Source organism: Patiria miniata, unplaced genomic scaffold (genome assembly GCF_015706575.1).
Source record: "Patiria miniata isolate m_02_andy unplaced genomic scaffold, ASM1570657v1 HiC_scaffold_8, whole genome shotgun sequence".
NCBI lineage: Eukaryota > Metazoa > Echinodermata > Asteroidea > Valvatida > Asterinidae > Patiria > Patiria miniata.
The window spans coordinates 7979302-7997727 of NW_024037075.1; the positions used below are offsets into that span (position 1 = coordinate 7979302).

Here is an 18426-nt window from a genome sequence, read left to right on the forward strand (position 1 = left end):
AATTGTAGATAGCTTCTAAAAAATATTTCCAGCTGAATGGAAATTCAAGCTCTATTTGAAATAATAATCTTCATCATAAAAATAGTTTTCATTATAAACATTTGTTGAATTCAGTCACTTTTCATTTATATATGGCATGAATTAACTGAACACTTGAAACTAATCAGTTGAAACATATTTATGATGATTGATACATGAATCCACTTGTAATTGCAGGGCAGAAAGTTTTCTTTGAAGACGCCCTGCTTCTGTTGAGTGAGAAGAAGATCTCTAGCATTCAGGCCATTGTGCCTGCCCTGGAGTTAGCTAATGCACAGAGGAGACCGTTAGTCATTTTAGCTGAAGATGTGGATGGAGAAGCACTCAGTACACTGGTTCTAAACAGGTGAAGTCCACATATTAACCAGATTCATATGCAGCAATGTGTTGGGATGTAAGTCCTGCCGTTGCCTGATTCCAGGCTGTTTTCATTTGTGAATAACACCATACATGCCTGTATACTTTTCTTTGTAACTCAGATTTCAGGCAAAAATGTCAGAATCCACTTTATCCCTGAATGTTTGTCAGCACAACCTTTTTTTAATTTTACAAAATGAAATTGTGTTTTGGTTTTGGGTATGACTGTGTCAATTATCATGTTGTATGGTATCTGTTGTGATTTCAGGCTGAAGGTTGGTTTGCAGGTAGTTGCTGTCAAAGCACCAGGCTTTGGAGATAACAGGAAGAACCAGCTACATGATATGGCCATAGCTACTGGAGGATTGGTAGGTAGTCATGTTGTTGCAAACAACTCAATTAGTTGATTTTGGATTTTTGTTGAAAGATAGCAACAAAAAGAACAGTATTTTATGCAAGTCAGGAGAATGTGGATCCTGTGGGGTATCAGTGTTGTAGTCGAGGCCACAACGGCCGAGGCCACCACCTCCGAGGCCGAGGCCAGCTATTAAAACACGTAATCAAATATAAATCACTAAAACAAGGCTAAGATTTTGTTGGATTTTTAACATCTTTTTGGTTGAATTCACTGAGTTTTGGAGTGCCTGGCTTACAAAATTTACAGCTTGCAATGTGTTTCCTCTTGCCATGATCTTCAAATTGTTCGTAGCCATTGCAGCCAAATTGGATGATCCAAGAATTCGTGGTCATTTTGATGAACTGAGTGATATCATGCACGCACGTGGAAAGCTGAAGCACAGGACAGACATGCTTTGCGTACGTTGCACAAGGCATGCATGCGAAGAACGGGTTGGTTCCTGTTGTGATACTTCATGAGCACTACTTTGTATGCGCGCAAGCACATTAGGTGAACAGTTCGCCCGCGCTCACGCTTACATTATGTCTGATGAATAAAGCTGCAGTGGCACAGAACCTGAGAATAATCTCCTCTGAGTTCTTCATTGATTCATCTCACTTCATGGTGGCAGCGGTGGTGAAAAAGGCCAGAGAACACCCATCACTCTCAACTAAGCAGAGTAACTGAAAACTACCGGAGAGCAGCAGAAATTGTCTCCGCGACAACAACGTTTCCGCTGTGATCGCCAGTGTGAACTGTACATATCCATATGTACTCGCCGCGTGCGTAGATTCAGCGCACCACATCACACACTGTATGCCGCACACCCACCGTAGCCAAGCCCACTGCACACCGCACGCAACGTAACTGAAACTCAGCTGCGTGCGTAGCCTAGCCCGGAGTCTTCGCCGGACTGAGCCAAGCCTAAGCCATCACCGAGCCAACGCTGAGACGGACCGCTATACCGTGCTGTGGACAGCACGGACAAGAGAAAACCCCTCTCCCCGAGTCGACCATCGGCATCATAGCGACAGAGGACTTTTTCGTCTTTTTCGTGGAGCTGAGTGAAAGCTGATCGAGCTCCGATTTGACGCGACCGCACCGGGACTCGACCGAGCTTACTCGACCCGTACACACGGTCGACCGGTCAGGGACCAGCCCGTCGCACCATCGCGTGACCAAGGCAAGTCACTACAATAACTTTGTCAAAAGTTTGATCTACGGGAGTGATCATCAGCCCCCCCCCCCCCCCCCACCCAGCCAGTTCACGCAACAATGTACACCTTTGAATCACCTTCATATTGTTAAACATTGTTTTGCTATCGTGCACACATTCTTGTAGCTGTGCGTATGAACAAATAGTTCCGTGAACATCACAAGCCCTGTGAACCGCTTCACGCATCTTTACGTCAAGTGTGACCTTTGACCCTATCACTCCGCATCATCGCCGGAACTGTGCGCTTCCCGCTCATCACAGTGAACATTCGCCGTATTCATCCGCCAGTGCCGGAACTGTGCATCAATCATATCTACGGAGGCCTGTACGGGACATCAAGTCAAGTTGGAAATCTGACAGTACATCGCTCATTTCTGTGGAACAGCAGGACAAACTGTGTTTGGACATTCTTGGAGAAAGGACTGCTCACCAAAAGAACTCTGGACATTTCATATATGAACAATAATATGTGTTTTGACAAATATATTGTTGAATAGTCAAAATTATTATTGAAATAATTATATTGTTGTGATTTATTGTGATCACTAATCGTAGCACTTACCTTTAAGCTACATTGCAGTTGCTATTGTTTACAATTTCGTTTGCTGTAGCATATTGAATTGTATCCCAGAGATTTCTATCCCACAGCCCTGCATCATGGCCAAGTTCCCAGAAATGAACTGGGGTGCCACAGACATCGCAGAAGAGTTTAAGCTTTTTAAACAACGGATGGACCTGAGCTTCAGGGACCAGGAAATCACCGATCCTGCCAAGCGTGCTGTTAAGATACAAATAGCAGTCGGAACTGGAGGCCTCAAAATGATAAATTCTTCAAGCCTGTCAGCAGAAGAACAACTGATCCCCAACCAGTTATGGGAGTTGTTCGAGAAGCAGCTACACATCAAAGTGAACTTCCGCATACATCGCCTGGAGCTTATGCGGTATCGCCAGAAACCAGATGAATCCCTGTACAACTTTGTCAACAGATGCCGAGCAAAGGCACACGAATGTAACTTCGGGCCAGAGGAAATGACGGAACGCATCATCGAATTAGTGATTGCGTCTACCACATCTGAATCTTTCCAGAAAGATCTTCTAGACAAACCCATTGGTTTTAGCATCGATGACATGCTACAAGAGGGACGGAAGTACGAAGCCATCCTTGCTGGCAAAAAGTGCCTTGAGACGTTGGAGGCGTCACATACAGCTGTCCATGCTTTCCGACCCACTGGCAGAACCTGTGGCAACTGTGGTCTATCCCACCAACCAAGACGGTGTCCTGCCTACCGGGACACATGTAAATCATGTGGTTCCAAGGGCCATTGGGCCAAATTCTGCAGAAAGACCCGAAGCCAGGGTAAACGCAAGGGCAAATCTCCGTCCAGACGTGGCCGCAGCCCATCGCGAGGAAATACAACTCGCAGACCAAGATCCAAAAGTCGATCCAATGCCGGCAAGCAGAAGCCAAATGACACCAACAGAGATGAACAACCCATCCATTCAGCAGAAGCTTCAGAGGAATATGAAACAGTATTCCACACAGTTACTGTCTCGAACCTCTGCATGAGCTCGATAGACAACAACAGGGAGGCATACACAACGCTTGACGTTATCTGCCCCGACCTCATCGGCAAACACCGACTAATCACAAAAGTTGACACTGGAGCCGGAGGAAACACGTTGCCACTCCGTACGATCAAACAGATGTATGGAAGTCGATGGAAGTCTTTCGTCCAGCCTGTGAAGTCCAAGCTGATGGCATACAACGGTACAGAGATTGTATGCCTAGGGTGCATTGAGCTTTTATGCCGCTACAAGACACCGAAGTGGACAAAGAACAGATTCTACGTCGTAGATGTACCCGGACCAGCCATAGCCGGCCTGCCCATGTGCAGCGAGCTTGAAGTGGTCACCATCCATTCCACTGAATCGTCACCTCAACCCCCTGCATCACCCAAACAACCAGGAGTAGGTGAACCCCAAAATCTGTCACATGACACCATCAAGTCGGTCCACGACCTCGTGAGGTTGTACCCTAACCAATTTGACACAATTGGAAACTTCAAAGCCAGAGCAACTCTTCATCTGAAGGAGGATGCTAAACCGAGCATTGACGCGCCCAGGAAGTGTAGCATACACCTGAAGCCGAAGCTCAAAATAGAGATCGACAAGATGGAACAGCAAGGTGTAATTAGAAAGGTCACCCATCACACCGACTGGTGTAGTTCGATAACCACGAGCTTGAAACAAGATGGGACACTTAGGGTCTGTCTGGATCCTAAGCGGCTGAACCAGAGCCGCAAGAGATGTCCGCACAAAATACCCACACTGGAGGAACTCAACCCAGCATTTTCTCAAGCCAAATTCTTCTCGAAGCTTGATGCTAAAGCTGGGTATTGGGCCGTCAAGCTCGAGGAAGAATCCCAAGAGCTGACCACCTTTCGAACGCCATTTGGCCGGTACTGTTTCCAGCGCCTTCCATTTGGTCTCTCCATCAGCCAAGACATCTTCCAGCAGTGCATGGACGACATCATAGAACAGGTCCCAGGATGCGTCGGCATTGCTGACGATGTTGCTGTATATGGCCGTACTGAGGAAGAACACGATGCCAACCTCCTGAATCTACTTCAAACAGCCAGCCGTGAAGGCTTAGTTTTCAACAGCAACAAATGCCACATCAAGACCAACCAAATCAACTTCTTTGGGTCACTGTACTCCGACACCGGCATCCGGCCGGACCCAGGCAGAATTGAGGACATCCACAGCATTCCAACACCTCAGGACAAGGAAGACCTGCAAAAATTCCTAGGCCTGATCACATACGTCTCTGCATATATCCCTAACCTGGCAGACAAAGCAGCGACCCTCGGGGATCTCCTGAAGAAGAATGTGCCATATCTGTGGCAGGATGACCATCAAGCAGCATTCGAAGCCTTGAAATATTCCATCACCACTGAAGCGTGTCTCCAGTACTACAACCCAGAGATACACACTGTGCTGGAAGTCGACGCATCACAGAAGGGTCTGGGAGCCTGCCTCCTTCAAAACAACAGGCCGATAGCATTCGCGTCGAAGAGTCTTTCCCCGGCACAAGCCAACTACTCTAACATAGAGAGAGAAACACTAGCCCTAGTGTTCGGCATCACCAGGTTCCATAGCTATCTCTTCGGGAAAGAGTTTACACTCCACACTGACCACAAGCCACTTGAGATGATCTGGAAGAAACCCCTCTCGAGTGCACCACCTCGTCTGCAACGCTTGCTAATTAAGGTGCAAGGATACAACTTTGACGTACAGTACAGACCAGGGAAAACAATGACGCTATCAGATGCCCTAAGCAGATTGCCAAACCCGACAAAGAGTGATGACATACCCCTAGACAGACTGGTCAGCAGTTTTGATGTCTATGAAGGCCAAGACGCCATGTGCATGGACCTTGTGCATTTTGGGCAGTCTAAGCAAGAGCAACTGCAGAGAGAAACAGCAAGAGACCCTGTACTAAGTGCACTGTGTCAGATAATATACAGTGGCTGGCCAGACTCCGTCAAGGAACTACCTCGAGACCTACGGGTCTACTGGCCATACAGGGACGAGCTTGGTATCTCCTGGGGAATAATCTTCAAAGGAAGACAAGTCATCATTCCAGACTCACTTCAGACGGATATCTTACAACAGCTCCATACAGGCCATATGGGTATAGAGAAGACAAGACGTCTAGCCAGAGAGTCGGTCTACTGGCCCAACATCAATCGCCATATTGATGAACTTGTCAAAGCGTGTTCCTACTGCCAGGAATCCCAACCCAAACAGCAAAAGGAACCATTGGAGCCACATCAAGTACCTTCGACCCCCTGGACCAAACTTGGCACTGATCTGTTTGAAATCCACGGAGACAACTATCTACTGATAGTTGACTATCATTCGAAGTACCCTGTTGTTCACAAGTTGAACAGCACAACCAGTGCAGCAGTTGCTGGCATCACCTCACACACATTCAGCCTCCTTGGAGCACCAGCTGAGGTTATGTCAGACAACGGCCCCCAATTTGTAGGCAAACACTACGAAGACATGTGTAACACATGGGGCATCAAGCACACAACTTCGTCTCCACGTTATCCACGTTCAAACGGTTTCGTGGAACGTTCAGTCAGAACCGTCAAGTCAGTGATCAAGAAATGCCAGAAGTCTGGACAAAATGTCGACATAGCACTCTTGAACCTCCGTGCAACCCCTGTGGACTCCAAACTACCGTCACCAGCTGAAATTCTCTTCGGCAGACCGATACAAACTACCTTGCCAAACAACCACCTGCAAGGAAACCCCCAGAAAGCTGAGGATATCAGAGACCAGCTAGAGGCAAGACGACAAAAGATGAAGACCGACCATGATGCCAAACAAGCAGTAAAAGAACTCCCGCAACTCTATGTTGGCCAACGAGTGCGAATCCTGGACCAGCAGAACCACACTTGGTTGCCTGGTGAAGTCACAACAGTCTGTAAGGAACCTAGATCATATGAAGTCACCACACCCAATGGACACAGACTACGTCGCAACCGTTCGCACCTACGTGAGATGCCCAGCCAGATGAAATCCCTGGCTACGCCCAAACGAGTTCGATTCGCTGATGAATCACTTCCACTGTCCAACAAGAAGCTAGACACAGAAGCTGTGAAACAAACAGACCAAAACAAAACAGACCGAAACAACAGAATAATCTCCTCTGAGTTCTTCATTGATTCATCTCACTTCAGTTCCCTGTCCCATTATCGCTTTGGCTACTGCACTTGTGACGTTCACTCATATTCAGGGACGTACGTCGGACAAGTGTAGCTTGAAATTTCCAGCGTTACTTGGCTAATGGCGTCATTGGTATGACATGGAAACGAAGCCCCTGACTTAAACGGCGGTTTTTGCTATTTTTGCAAATGATTTCAATTTCCGTTCAAATTACAAATAAAAAGTCCCCTATGTGACTGTAGATTTATTCTTATTGCAGCAGAGGATCCATGCAAAATGCGAAAAGAATCAAGTTGAACAAGATAAAAAGAGACATTTTCGGTGCAACTCCGGGTGTGTACAAAAAAATCCTCAGTTCATTAACGTACACACGTGCATCACCTGCGCTAGGGCCGTATAGGGCCTATGCGGGGACAAAATCGCATCCGAGGATCATTCACAACAGCCAATCACAGGGCTCTATCATATTATTAATGCAGAGTAGAACAGCCAACATGGCAGCAGTTACATGTACAACTCAGCATAAATAATCGAGGCGCCCTCTGATTGGCTGTTCTGATCTTCGGATGCGATTTTGTCCCCGCATATACGGCCATAGCGCAGCCTAGGCGAAGACGCTACGTACGCGAGTACGTTCAATGCAACCATTACCAGTGTTCATTCGTGCGTACATTGTATATGCTTTCGTTTCACGAAACCACTGTGGCAGTATCTCGAAGGTTAGATATGGTAAAAAATTTAAATTAATTGAAATAGAAAACACATCAAAATGGGCGGCCTCGAGCCGGCCTCGACCTGGCCTCGACCAATTCGCTGACGCCAGAAGGCTCCAAGGCCGAGGCCATGAAAATCGGCCTCGAGGCCTCAAGACCTCCAACACTGGTACAGAATGCTGTGGCTCATTTGCAGCGCCAATGTGTCTGGTGTTACAAACCAGGGGGAGAAACATCCAGCATCAGTTGGTATGCACATTGGGAGACCTCATAATTCATCCATAGTACTAGGAAAAAACACTGAAATGTGCTGGGTCCGGGAAAAGGCCTGCTGAACTCATAATGCTTGCTGGTGATTGACGAGTAGATAAACACTAGTTTCATTTAGCCAGAGCATACATTTCCTTTTACTGCTAAACCTGAAACCAAACCTCTTGGTAATGACAAAGATCCAAACCATACCAGAACCCAAACTTCAAGGTCAACTTGCACGTGTAAATTTGAAACTACATGTCTTAGCATAGATTGTCTCACCCAAAAGAGGATCACTACAGCCAGAACTTATATTGTTTTGTGAAATCTAATAATGTGGACAAGAACTTGTTCTTAATAAGAAGTTGAACTGACATTGTGTTGTTCTCAGGTGTTTGGAGATGAAGCCATGGATGTCAAGATCGAAGATGTCCAACTGCAGGACCTTGGCCAGATAGGTGAAATCACTGTCACTAAAGATGATACACTTATACTCAAAGTGAGTACTTCCTAACGGGTTTATTCTGTATTTTGACGGGTTTTATGTTTGAGTTCCTGAAATGGTCATTGAAAGTTTTTATAAAATGTGAAGTAATTCTTGTTTGTTAATAAATACATTTCCAATATTACACTTGAACTCATTTCATTTACATATTTAAGGCTAGTTTGTAAACCAGTACAAAAGATATTCATTTTTGCGTCTTGTTCCAGTGTACTCTCTTCCTATTTGTTAGAGAGAAAGTTACTATAATTGTACATGACAAGTACCACACTCACAAAGTAAAGTTGTGTGCTCATCACCAAAAAACCATTAGATAAACACTGCTAGAAACCGTTGCTTTGTTTGCCTAAGATTTTTTAGTCACGTTGGGGGAAAAATCAAATGTTTAGAATGGATTTTCAGCATGGATGTGATCCTCTAGTGCATTTGCCAAGCATTCGAAAATATCAAGCCTGAATGAGGGGCTTGATAATTATTGGTTATAAACAGTAAGTACTCTTTCTGTAATGCTGTTATAACAGTGATGAGTGGGCTCTTCTTTGACTCTGTATTCTTGTAGAACGGTCTCTTCTAATGCACACATGGCCTTGTCATTTGTGAATAGGGTAAAGGTGATCGGGAAGCCTTGGATCGCCGTATTGTTCAAATCAAGGATGACATTGAGGAAACAACCTCCGAGTATGAGAAGGAGAAATTTAGTGAGCGACTTGCCAAGCTGTCTGATGGAGTGGCAGTATTAAAGGTAAACAACATTGCAGGCTACCAACTCTTTTTCCATTACTTTTCTAGTCAAAAGAAAAAGTTTGACAGTTTTGCCTTTTTTTAAAAGAAATTTTGGGGTTTTTGTAACTGTGAAGGGCCCCATAAAAGAGGTAAAAGTCATATCTAAATGTTCATACTGAGGCAAAGCCGTTATCTCAAGGGTGTACAAAACTCATTGATTGTATCACAACAAACAAATCGTTAAGAATTCAATTGTTTGATAATGAAGTCTTTTTGGCATGACCACATTTGTTTGTTTAGACTCTTGTACACAGACAGATGCTAATGGTCGATTAGTTTAACTGTAATGCAGAGGAGATAATGATATTATTCAAAAGTCATGGAAAAAAATCATAAGTGATGTACGTGGGGTACATGAGTTCTGTATTCCATGGGTTCAATTCAGTGGTCGCTCATAAACATTGGAAATATACATGTCATGTAAACCGTTGCAAAGAAATAGAATGCAGAGATGAAACTTTTCCGATTTTAATCGGAAATCTGACTTTTTGAATTTTCCAACGAAATTTCAGATTTTCTTTGTGTCCCACAAAATTTGATTTTGTGTAACGATTTTTTCACAAAATGTCATTTTATTTCAATCATAATTTCGAAGAAAAGTCGATGGAAATGGCACGTTAAAATCATCGCAAACGTAGTTTTAATCTCTTTCACCAGTCGTTATTGGAGTGTTTCAACGGTAGAAACACAGGCCATAACACTGATAGGAGCCTTTTCCGGCTGGACAAAAGGTTAAACATTGACAGGTGACATGGAAAAATCACTGTGTCGCACGTGCGTGCAAAGATGCAATGTTATCGGCGTACGTACCGCACCGTACCGTCTGCACATGGCCGGTCGGGAATGGGTAGCCTCGTGAACGATCCAGTGGATAAAATCATTATGTTGTGCGATTTTCGGCGGTTTCAGATTTAGTTGTTCAAAATGCAATGCTTTAAAAATGATGATGATTATCTCGAGGATAGCGAAGAGAGCATTAGCGAAACATTTCACTGGCATTTGTTGGAAGAGATAGACGATAATGCCTGATTTTTCCCACATACCAATGCAAGTGGAGTAGTGGAGTTTTGTGGTTGAATCACGATTGACATGATTGAAGCACCATGAACAGTGCCCTTGTCTTTCGGACTTTTTCCTTGACTTTCTCAAGTAAGAAGTGAACTTCTTTGTTGATGACTCCATTACTCTAACTGTAATTCAGGCGTTTTATGCAATGAAAACACTGATCATTTTTTTTTTTTCATCGTAAAATTATGTTTGAATCGAAAATAAATCAGGAGTTGGTGTCCGGAAATTGGGCATGAAGTGTATTGTACATGCATGTACAGTGTACATGTGTGTAACTGCAGCGCGGCCCAGATTTCGGACACGTATTATTGTTCGGCCTATTTTCCGAATTTTTGCCATATGCCAGTTTCATCATTTCAACTAGAGGGTGAAAGATGGAGTTGGGTATCCGACATTAACCATGTCTGTCCGAACTTATGTAACTTGAATGCATTCTAAGTGCATATAACAGCTCAAAATAATTGATGCCATGCCATTTATTTTTGTATGAGCAGTTTTTGTGTCTTATTTCACACTCTGGTAAAATACCCGATATTACTTTCGTTTTCAGATTGGTGGCTCAAGTGATATAGAAGTAAATGAGAAGAAGGACCGTGTGAATGATGCATTGAATGCCACCAGGGCAGCGGTGGAGGAGGGGATAGTACCTGGAGGTGGGGTAGCATTACTCAGATGTATACCATCATTAGATGATCTCCAAACACCCAATAACGACCAAGCTACAGGTAAGTTAGGATCTAGGTATACACCACAAGTCCACACTACAGTGGATGCATATCAGGTTTATACCTAACCCATTGCATTAAAACCAAGATCAATGAACTGTGGTTCTTAATGGCTTTTAATTTCTCAAAGTTTATGGGTATGTTGGGAAGTCCGGTGTATTATTGAGTAGTGTACTCTGGTACTTTGTTCCGAAGCTAATTGAAACCTACAAATATCAATACTGTTTGTGAAAACCACTTTCTGTAATTGATCTTCAGTACAAAAGCCCATGCACAGTCTCATAATGGCCTTTGAATTCATATTGATTTGAATTCATATCTCGGATGAAATACAGATGCTCTTACTTGACCTATTACATTACAGTATAGATGACGCAATCCTCTAACTCAATGGTGTTACTGCAGGAAAGTTATGATCTATGTTATGGCTTTCAACAGGTTTAGTAGGAATTTATTGAAGTCTATATATACCGCAACTTCTAGAATTTAGTGTTATCTATTGTGTATTTTATTTCATTGCTGTAACAGGAGTAAGCATCATTCGCAAAGCACTACAGATGCCATGTACCCAGCTGGCCAACAATGCAGGCGTTGAGGGGCAATTAGTAGTTGCTAAAATCATGACCTCAGAGACGGAGGTAGGCTATGATGCAATGAATGGCCAATATGTAGACATGGTCAAGGCTGGTATAATTGACCCTACAAAGGTAAGCACATCTTATTTAGTCCAATCTTAACATTTATTTTGGAAACTCTAAGATAGCAGTAGAGTAGTAACTACCCTCCACCAGATGAAACCTTGCTAGAAAAATAGCGCAGGCCTTTGGAGACAACCGTCTTATCTGAACAAGCTTGTGAAGTGTTTTTCTACTTAAGTTGCTGAGGGCACTTAGCATCAGTGTTGGAGCAAAGGCTTTGACCCTCAAGGCCAAGGCTTTGACATTCAAGGCCAAGGCCAAGGCTTTGACCCTCAAGCCTCGAGGCCAAGGCTTAACCCTCAAGGCCAAGGCCAAGGCCCTGTTTTATGAAATGACCACTGATATAGAACTAATTATAGTCACATGAGTGACACATCATCACGCAAGGGCAGATCCAGAACACAATTTTTTTGGGGGGGGGGCAAAGAAATTTTGGCCCCCCCCCCCCAAAAAAAAGTGGGTCAAAAAATTACGGCTTGGGCTTCGGGGCCCGCTTAAGGGCCCCGAAAAATTGTTGGATTCGAGATGCTCTGTGGTGCGATTTGAGGCAATTTCTGACCATTTTAACCAATGTTTTTTTTAGGAAAAGATGGCGGTGTACTCATTGCCTGCCTTTATTACGACATCACATTAAAAAAAATGGTTTCGTGTTTTTTTTGGGGGGGGGGGGCATGGCCCCTTTTGGCCCCCCTAGATCCGCCCATATCATCACGAATTGCTCGTTACGAAGAACAACATTTCTTTTATTGCAATCAACATGCTCGCATAGGCCTACACCGTTTTATGACTGCACTGTATCTATTAAAGTATAAGTTCAGGTCTTCAATATGGTTTAACTAAACAAAATAATGATTTACTTCTATATTGACACACAATTCTCCCAAGTGTAACAAAAGGGAGATCCAAGAAAATGATTTGGGAAATTTTTATTTACTGGCCCAACATGGTCAGAAATATCAGCATTATCTAAAACAGATACATGCAAATCTTTAGCACTTTTAATATCAGGTAGACATATACAACCAATCAGATCTATTCCATAGTTATATGCAATTAAAGTGATCATCTCATTAGCCCCACAAGTGTACGGAATATTTTTGCAGCAAATCTACTACAATGGTAACAAAATGTGATGCTACAAAAGTGGAAGTGTGCCCAACACACAAATCTATAGGGTGCTTCCCTCCTCCATGGTAATACGATTAAAATGGTAACAGCAAAATTTCGAACAGATTTATCTGGAAAATGCAAAAATCTATGGGCCTTGAAGAGCCTTGACTCAAAATTGCAAGGCCCTGAACCCTCAAGGCTAAGGCCAAGGCTTTTGCCCTCAAGCCTCGAGGCCAAGGCCCTAAAATCCAGCCTTAAGGCAGCCTTAAGGCCAAGGCCCAGCATCAAGGCACTACATCACTGCTTAGCAAACAATAATTTCAAGAAGTTGTAAAAGGTAAAACCCAATATTGAACAAATTTACACAACTCTTAATGCAAAAACACACATACACAACCAATGTCAAGAGAACTGTAAAGATTTCACTCATGAACTTTTCATGTGAGATTGTTTGTTCCACCCCTGTCTTCACTCACCACTGCTCTTCACCAGGGATGCATGTGTATAGTGTTTAAAAAAAAGGATGAAAAGACCTAACAAGGCAAAACTTATAGTTCAAGGTAGAGTTTCCTATTCATATGAGGTTGAAACTGCATAACGTAACAAAAAATAAGCGGGCTTGACAAAAACCATGCAAGTACTATCTGATTGAGTGAAATATGCCCGCCCAAGCACTTGTCGCAGTGCAGGCAAAAACTCGGTTTTACAAATGAAGTGAGTGGCACCAATCAGTGTCATGTTGACTTTATTGCTCTTTGGTAGAAAGACATTTGGAATGCCATAGAATGAGTACTGAGCCAGCTAGTTATAGATTCATGTTCATTTCCCATAGACTTCAACTGAATTCATTTCAACCCAAGCTTGAGTGCATGGTGTCTGATGATGTGTAGATAGTTTACAACTGCTGAATGACTGTCCATGTTTCATCCTTTGATTTAGGTTGTGAGAACAGCCCTAGTTGATGCAGCGGGTGTGGCGTCGCTGCTATCCACATCAGAAGCTATCGTTACAGAAATCCCTAAAGACGACAAGATGCCTGATATGGGTGGAATGGGTGGTATGGGTGGCATGGGGGGAATGGGTGGTATGGGTGGTATGGGTATGTAAGCACCTATTCATTAGGAACTGTTATAACATATTTAATAGATCCTTTGGCTTTTACATAGAATGTACTATAAATCAATAGTGGTCCATGTTTGTCAATGTCTCTCTTCTTGGCTACATGTGAGTGATTGAAGATATTCAAAGATTTGTTGGTCTGTCTCGTGTAATTTCAAACTGCTAAATACAGATATGATTTTTTTTGTTTCAATAATTAGCCTGACTATTAAACTATACTGGATGTTTATTGAATAGTCCAAATGATAATGATTCCAGCTGTTGTAACTGTTGAAATTATGGGGAGTTATCAATCACAATAATATGAGTGGATGAGTCATTATTTTAACTTGGTCTTACCCTTTGAGATATGAAAAGAAATTGAGTCCCTTGTTCCTCGTCAGCAACTTCCAAATTATGAGGCTTTTTGTATTTACTGGGCTTGCTTTGGTACATGTATCAAGACAGAAGGCCTCATGTTAAATTCCAGTCCCAGTTCATGGAGGAATGGGATTATATGATGTTGGGGTGGTGGCACATATCTATCAGAAACATTGCCAGAGTAAATTGAATAATACAAATTTTAACACTAAAACTATTTTCAAAAGTTTCAACATTTCAAGTAATCTGGTTTCAAATTTCTATTAATTAGGTTTGGAAAGATCGGTTTTAATTAAGCAAATTGGTATCAAAGTGAATGGTATCTTAGGCTTCATTTTAACTTGTTGCCTGGATGTACATTGTATAGTTTAGACAAATTGATTCTGATCTTTTGTTTTATTATGTCATCAAAATTGCGGATAACTGCACACTTTTTCTTCAATAAACTTGTAATTGTACCACTAGATAGGTGAACTTTTTCCCAATTATGCTTTGACAAATTAAGATATATTGTATTCATTTCTTTATAAAATGGAGGATACTGCAAGTCTTTATATTGTACTTTGGCATTTATTTGAATCAAAGTTAGGATTTTGTGTGTACAAACTTGTAGAGAGGTACATTTTTTTACACCGTTGTCCATGTACATTTGTATCATGCTGTTAGCCAGTTGCATAATTTGTTTCTCAAAAAGGGAAACTTCCTTAAATTAACATGGTTGAATATCATGAATGTCAAAGTTAAGAATTCTTCAGTGAGAATCACTCATAATTATACTTTGTTTCAAGGGGATTCGGTATGCCAGTCACAGACACCATTAAAAAAGTACCTATTTTGAATACAAAACCACCGGCATGGTAATGTTTTCCATATTTGGTAATAAATACCATAAAACACAATTTTCAAGTTTCAGTATCACTCATGTATTTTGCGTTCTATTTTTTTTATGACGTAGACATGGGTGTTTGTGTGTGTGCATACATGTACACGTACTTGTATTTATCATGGATGATGACCGAAACTTTATTTAGAAAAGTGCACACATTGTAGTGATGTCTGAAATTCTCCCTCTCCCGGCCGCGTAATTTTTATTCCTAGCAGGGTTAGGGGCAATGTCATGAATAATTCATGTTTATCCATGAGAACGGACAATGACATCAACAGCATTGTTGTTAGTTACTCAACTAGTTACAATACATTAAAGCATTTTAAAGAACGGTCTTCGTCGAGCTACCACACAGTAGCCTAGTGGATAGCTATGGATACAAAGATCCCTGGTTCGAATCCACGTCGTCGCTGCTCATTTTCATCAGCTATTTTTCTTCTCCAAATTTATCACTGAGATAATTTTAAATTAAGGGGAAAATAGAACGAGAACCTAAGTCTTGCAATGATTCAAAGGAAAAACTGAATTATTCATGACATTGCCCTAACCCTCGTAGGAAAAAAAATTACGCCTCCCGGCCAAGACAGTTAATCCTAGGTTATTATGTTTTATTGTCTCCAACGGAGAACATGTCCCCCAAGGATGAGGTCACCCACGCGCGACAGTCGCTGGAGCTACTTTTTTCCCCACTCATTTTACGCAGCTTCCACGCGATATTTGCTAGATAGCAAAAAATAATAGAAAAGGAAAGACAAATCACTCCCGTTGGTCAGGAAACATTACGAGTATCAGAAAAAAATAGAACCACTAGTAAAGATTATGGGCGGGGCACGTTTCTCTAGGGAATTCTGTCCCACCGGACCGTTGTGCGGGGGGGGGGGCAGAATTCCTTGCCACGCCGGCACTGTGCCATACATAATAATAGTCCCTGGGATAGGGCCATTTAATCGCAAAATTTTATGATTAATCTTAATATTTTCTGGTACCTTGGGACATCCAAAAATGGTGCTCTTGCACAGCCGGTATTTTTGCCTTCCAGCTCCAAACTGATATTTTGGGAGCTAATTTTTTGAGAAACGGCTAACATATTTTGGGCCTCTGCTCTCTCAAAAATGGTCCCGTCGTGACCTGTTTGCACTTTTTACGATCCTGATAGGATGGATGAACAAGACAAAATATGGTTCGTTCCAAGTTTATCCGTATTCGTGTTCCCAGGGCAAATATTGCTTTGCGGACACCCCCCAAATCCTGTGACTTTGCCCTGTTTGGGGACAGAAATGAGTTTGAAAATCACACTTATACCAAAGATACACACTTTCTTTATAATTTAAAAACTGCCTGAGACCACAAACTTTAATTTAAGTGGTAGATAAGCTTTCTGTCTTGAAAATTGGGCTCGCTATGGCCATTTTTGATTCCCCTACCCCTAAATCACTCAAAACGGCTGTATAGTGGGTGGCATAGCAAACCTATTGTGCATTTTATGATAACAGTGCCAAATTTGGTACGGAGATAGACCAATATCATATCAACAAATGTGGATATTGGAGCATCGCAGATCTGGCCCTTGAGGGCTGTGGGAGCCATCATTTCAAAAGTACTGAGTCATGCTGAGTCAGCACTGTTTCGTAATCGTTTTCTTTGCTATTAAGAACAGGCCTATATATACGCACTGGGATACTTTTTTCAGGTGGGGGCCGAACATGAACCCACCTCCCCCCCCCCCCCCCCCACGATCCTCCCCCCCCCCCCCCCCCCGGGCCAATGCCCCACATTCCCGAACGTGTCCAATCTGTCCATAGAAAATGGATTTGTTTGTGCATGTATTTAATTCATTACACGTTTTTAGTGCAGCCCGGGCATGTTGGTAAACGGGTCCAACTTAATGAAGTCTTATATAGCTATAGAAACTTTTTGAAATTGCTTCCACACAACAAAATAAGCAAAATGATACCAATGAATTAGAGATATAACATTTCTGTTGGTTTGGAAAAAAACGGATGACAAAAAGTGGCATAGTGGGGGTGAGCCTCCACAAACTGACCTCCCCCAACGGCGAATTAAAGGGGGAGGGGGGGGGCAACAGGGCCATGCCCCTCTTTTTTTTAGTAACGTCGCTAAAAAGGCAGCTGTTGCATACACCACCCACAAAACTCAACAAAAACAATAAATGTGCACCTCCTCCCCATGTTTTTCACATTAAATTTGGGGCGGACATTTTTGGACACATTTTTTCTTCGACTACATCCCCCCCCCAAAAAAATTGTGTTTTAATATAGAAAGCAAGGGGAGGGGGTTACATATTTATTGTTTTGGTTGAGTTTTGTGGGCGGTGTACGCAATAGCTGCCTTTTTGAGCGACGTAACTAAAAACAAAGGGGGGGGCATGGCCCCGTTGCCCTCCCCCTCCCCCTTTAATCCACCGTTGGGGGAGGTCAGTTTGCAGGGGCTCACTACTATGCCACATTTTGTCATCTGTTTTTCCCAAACCAACTAAAATATCATAATTCATTGGTTGTATTCGTTTTGCTTATTTCGTTGTGTGGAAGCAATTTCAAAAAGTGTCTGTAGCTGTAAGACTTCATTAAGTTGGACCTGTCACTGACCAACATGCCCGGACTGCACTAAAAACGTGTAATTAATGAAATACATGTACAAACCAATCCGGGAAAGTGGGACATGGCCCCGGGGGAGGGAGTATCGTGGGGGGGGGGGGGGAGGCGGGTTCATGTTCTGGCCCCCTTCCCGAAAAAAATTATCCCAGTGCATATATAGGCCTTTTCTTTTAGCAAATGTATATTGTTATGTGCTCCGTAAGTTTTCTCTAAATGGTGTTCCCATGCCATATTTTCACTTATTTGTAAATAATAGACAACAAATGCAGCATATTTGGAATGTGCATAGATATTGTTGACAGTCCAAACCCCCCCCCCCCACCCCTCCAACTTTTAACCAGCTTGTTCCTCGATCGACACCCCATAAATAACAAGGAATCACCATCGCTGAATTTTACAAGCATGTCTGTATAGGGAAACTAAGGTTGACAGTGATAAAAATTACCTAGAATTTTTTTTGTTCACCAAAGCTTGAAACAGAATTGCATTTTTAAAAAAATGATGATTCAGCATTTTTTGTGACTAAAATCAGTTGATTTTTATTTGTGGGGCAAGCTTTCTGCCAGGCCCATTCCTGCTATGTTACTGGAAGGTCTTCTTGAAACATTGCCAGGACGTCATTTTTGGCGAGTCAGAACTTGAATTCCCAACTAACTTTGTGTAGGTCTACATATACATCTGTATTCTACATTACAGTGAAGTACAATTCTTGCAGGTGTAGCCAGGCCTGACAGCTGGCAGGCATTATTAAGGTTTTTTTTTCAATGACGTATTGAAAGAAAATCCATTGTTTATGCCTGTTTCGCATCCAAGCGTGTAGAAAAAAGGCAGAAAACCATGTTAGCCTCA

At 42.6% G+C, this 18426-nt stretch overlaps 1 protein-coding gene across 2 annotated transcripts in view; it reads left to right on the forward strand.

Annotated features, from left to right (window-relative positions):
- LOC119719831 (60 kDa heat shock protein, mitochondrial-like) overlaps window positions 1-14991 on the forward strand; it is a 32645-nt gene extending 17654 nt beyond the window's left edge. The window contains exons 5-11 of one of the 2 annotated variants that reach the window (XM_038189326.1): window positions 217-385; window positions 665-764; window positions 8103-8210; window positions 8818-8955; window positions 10615-10789; window positions 11318-11496; window positions 13537-13704. In XM_038189326.1, the coding sequence (XP_038045254.1) occupies window positions 217-385; window positions 665-764; window positions 8103-8210; window positions 8818-8955; window positions 10615-10789; window positions 11318-11496; window positions 13537-13704 (1037 nt within the window). Of the gene's footprint in view, window positions 1-216; window positions 386-664; window positions 765-8102; window positions 8211-8817; window positions 8956-10614; window positions 10790-11317; window positions 11497-13536 lie in introns of both variants that reach the window. The other variant, XM_038189327.1, reaches the window with a different exon arrangement.
- The last annotated feature ends 3435 nt before the right edge of the window (window positions 14992-18426 follow it).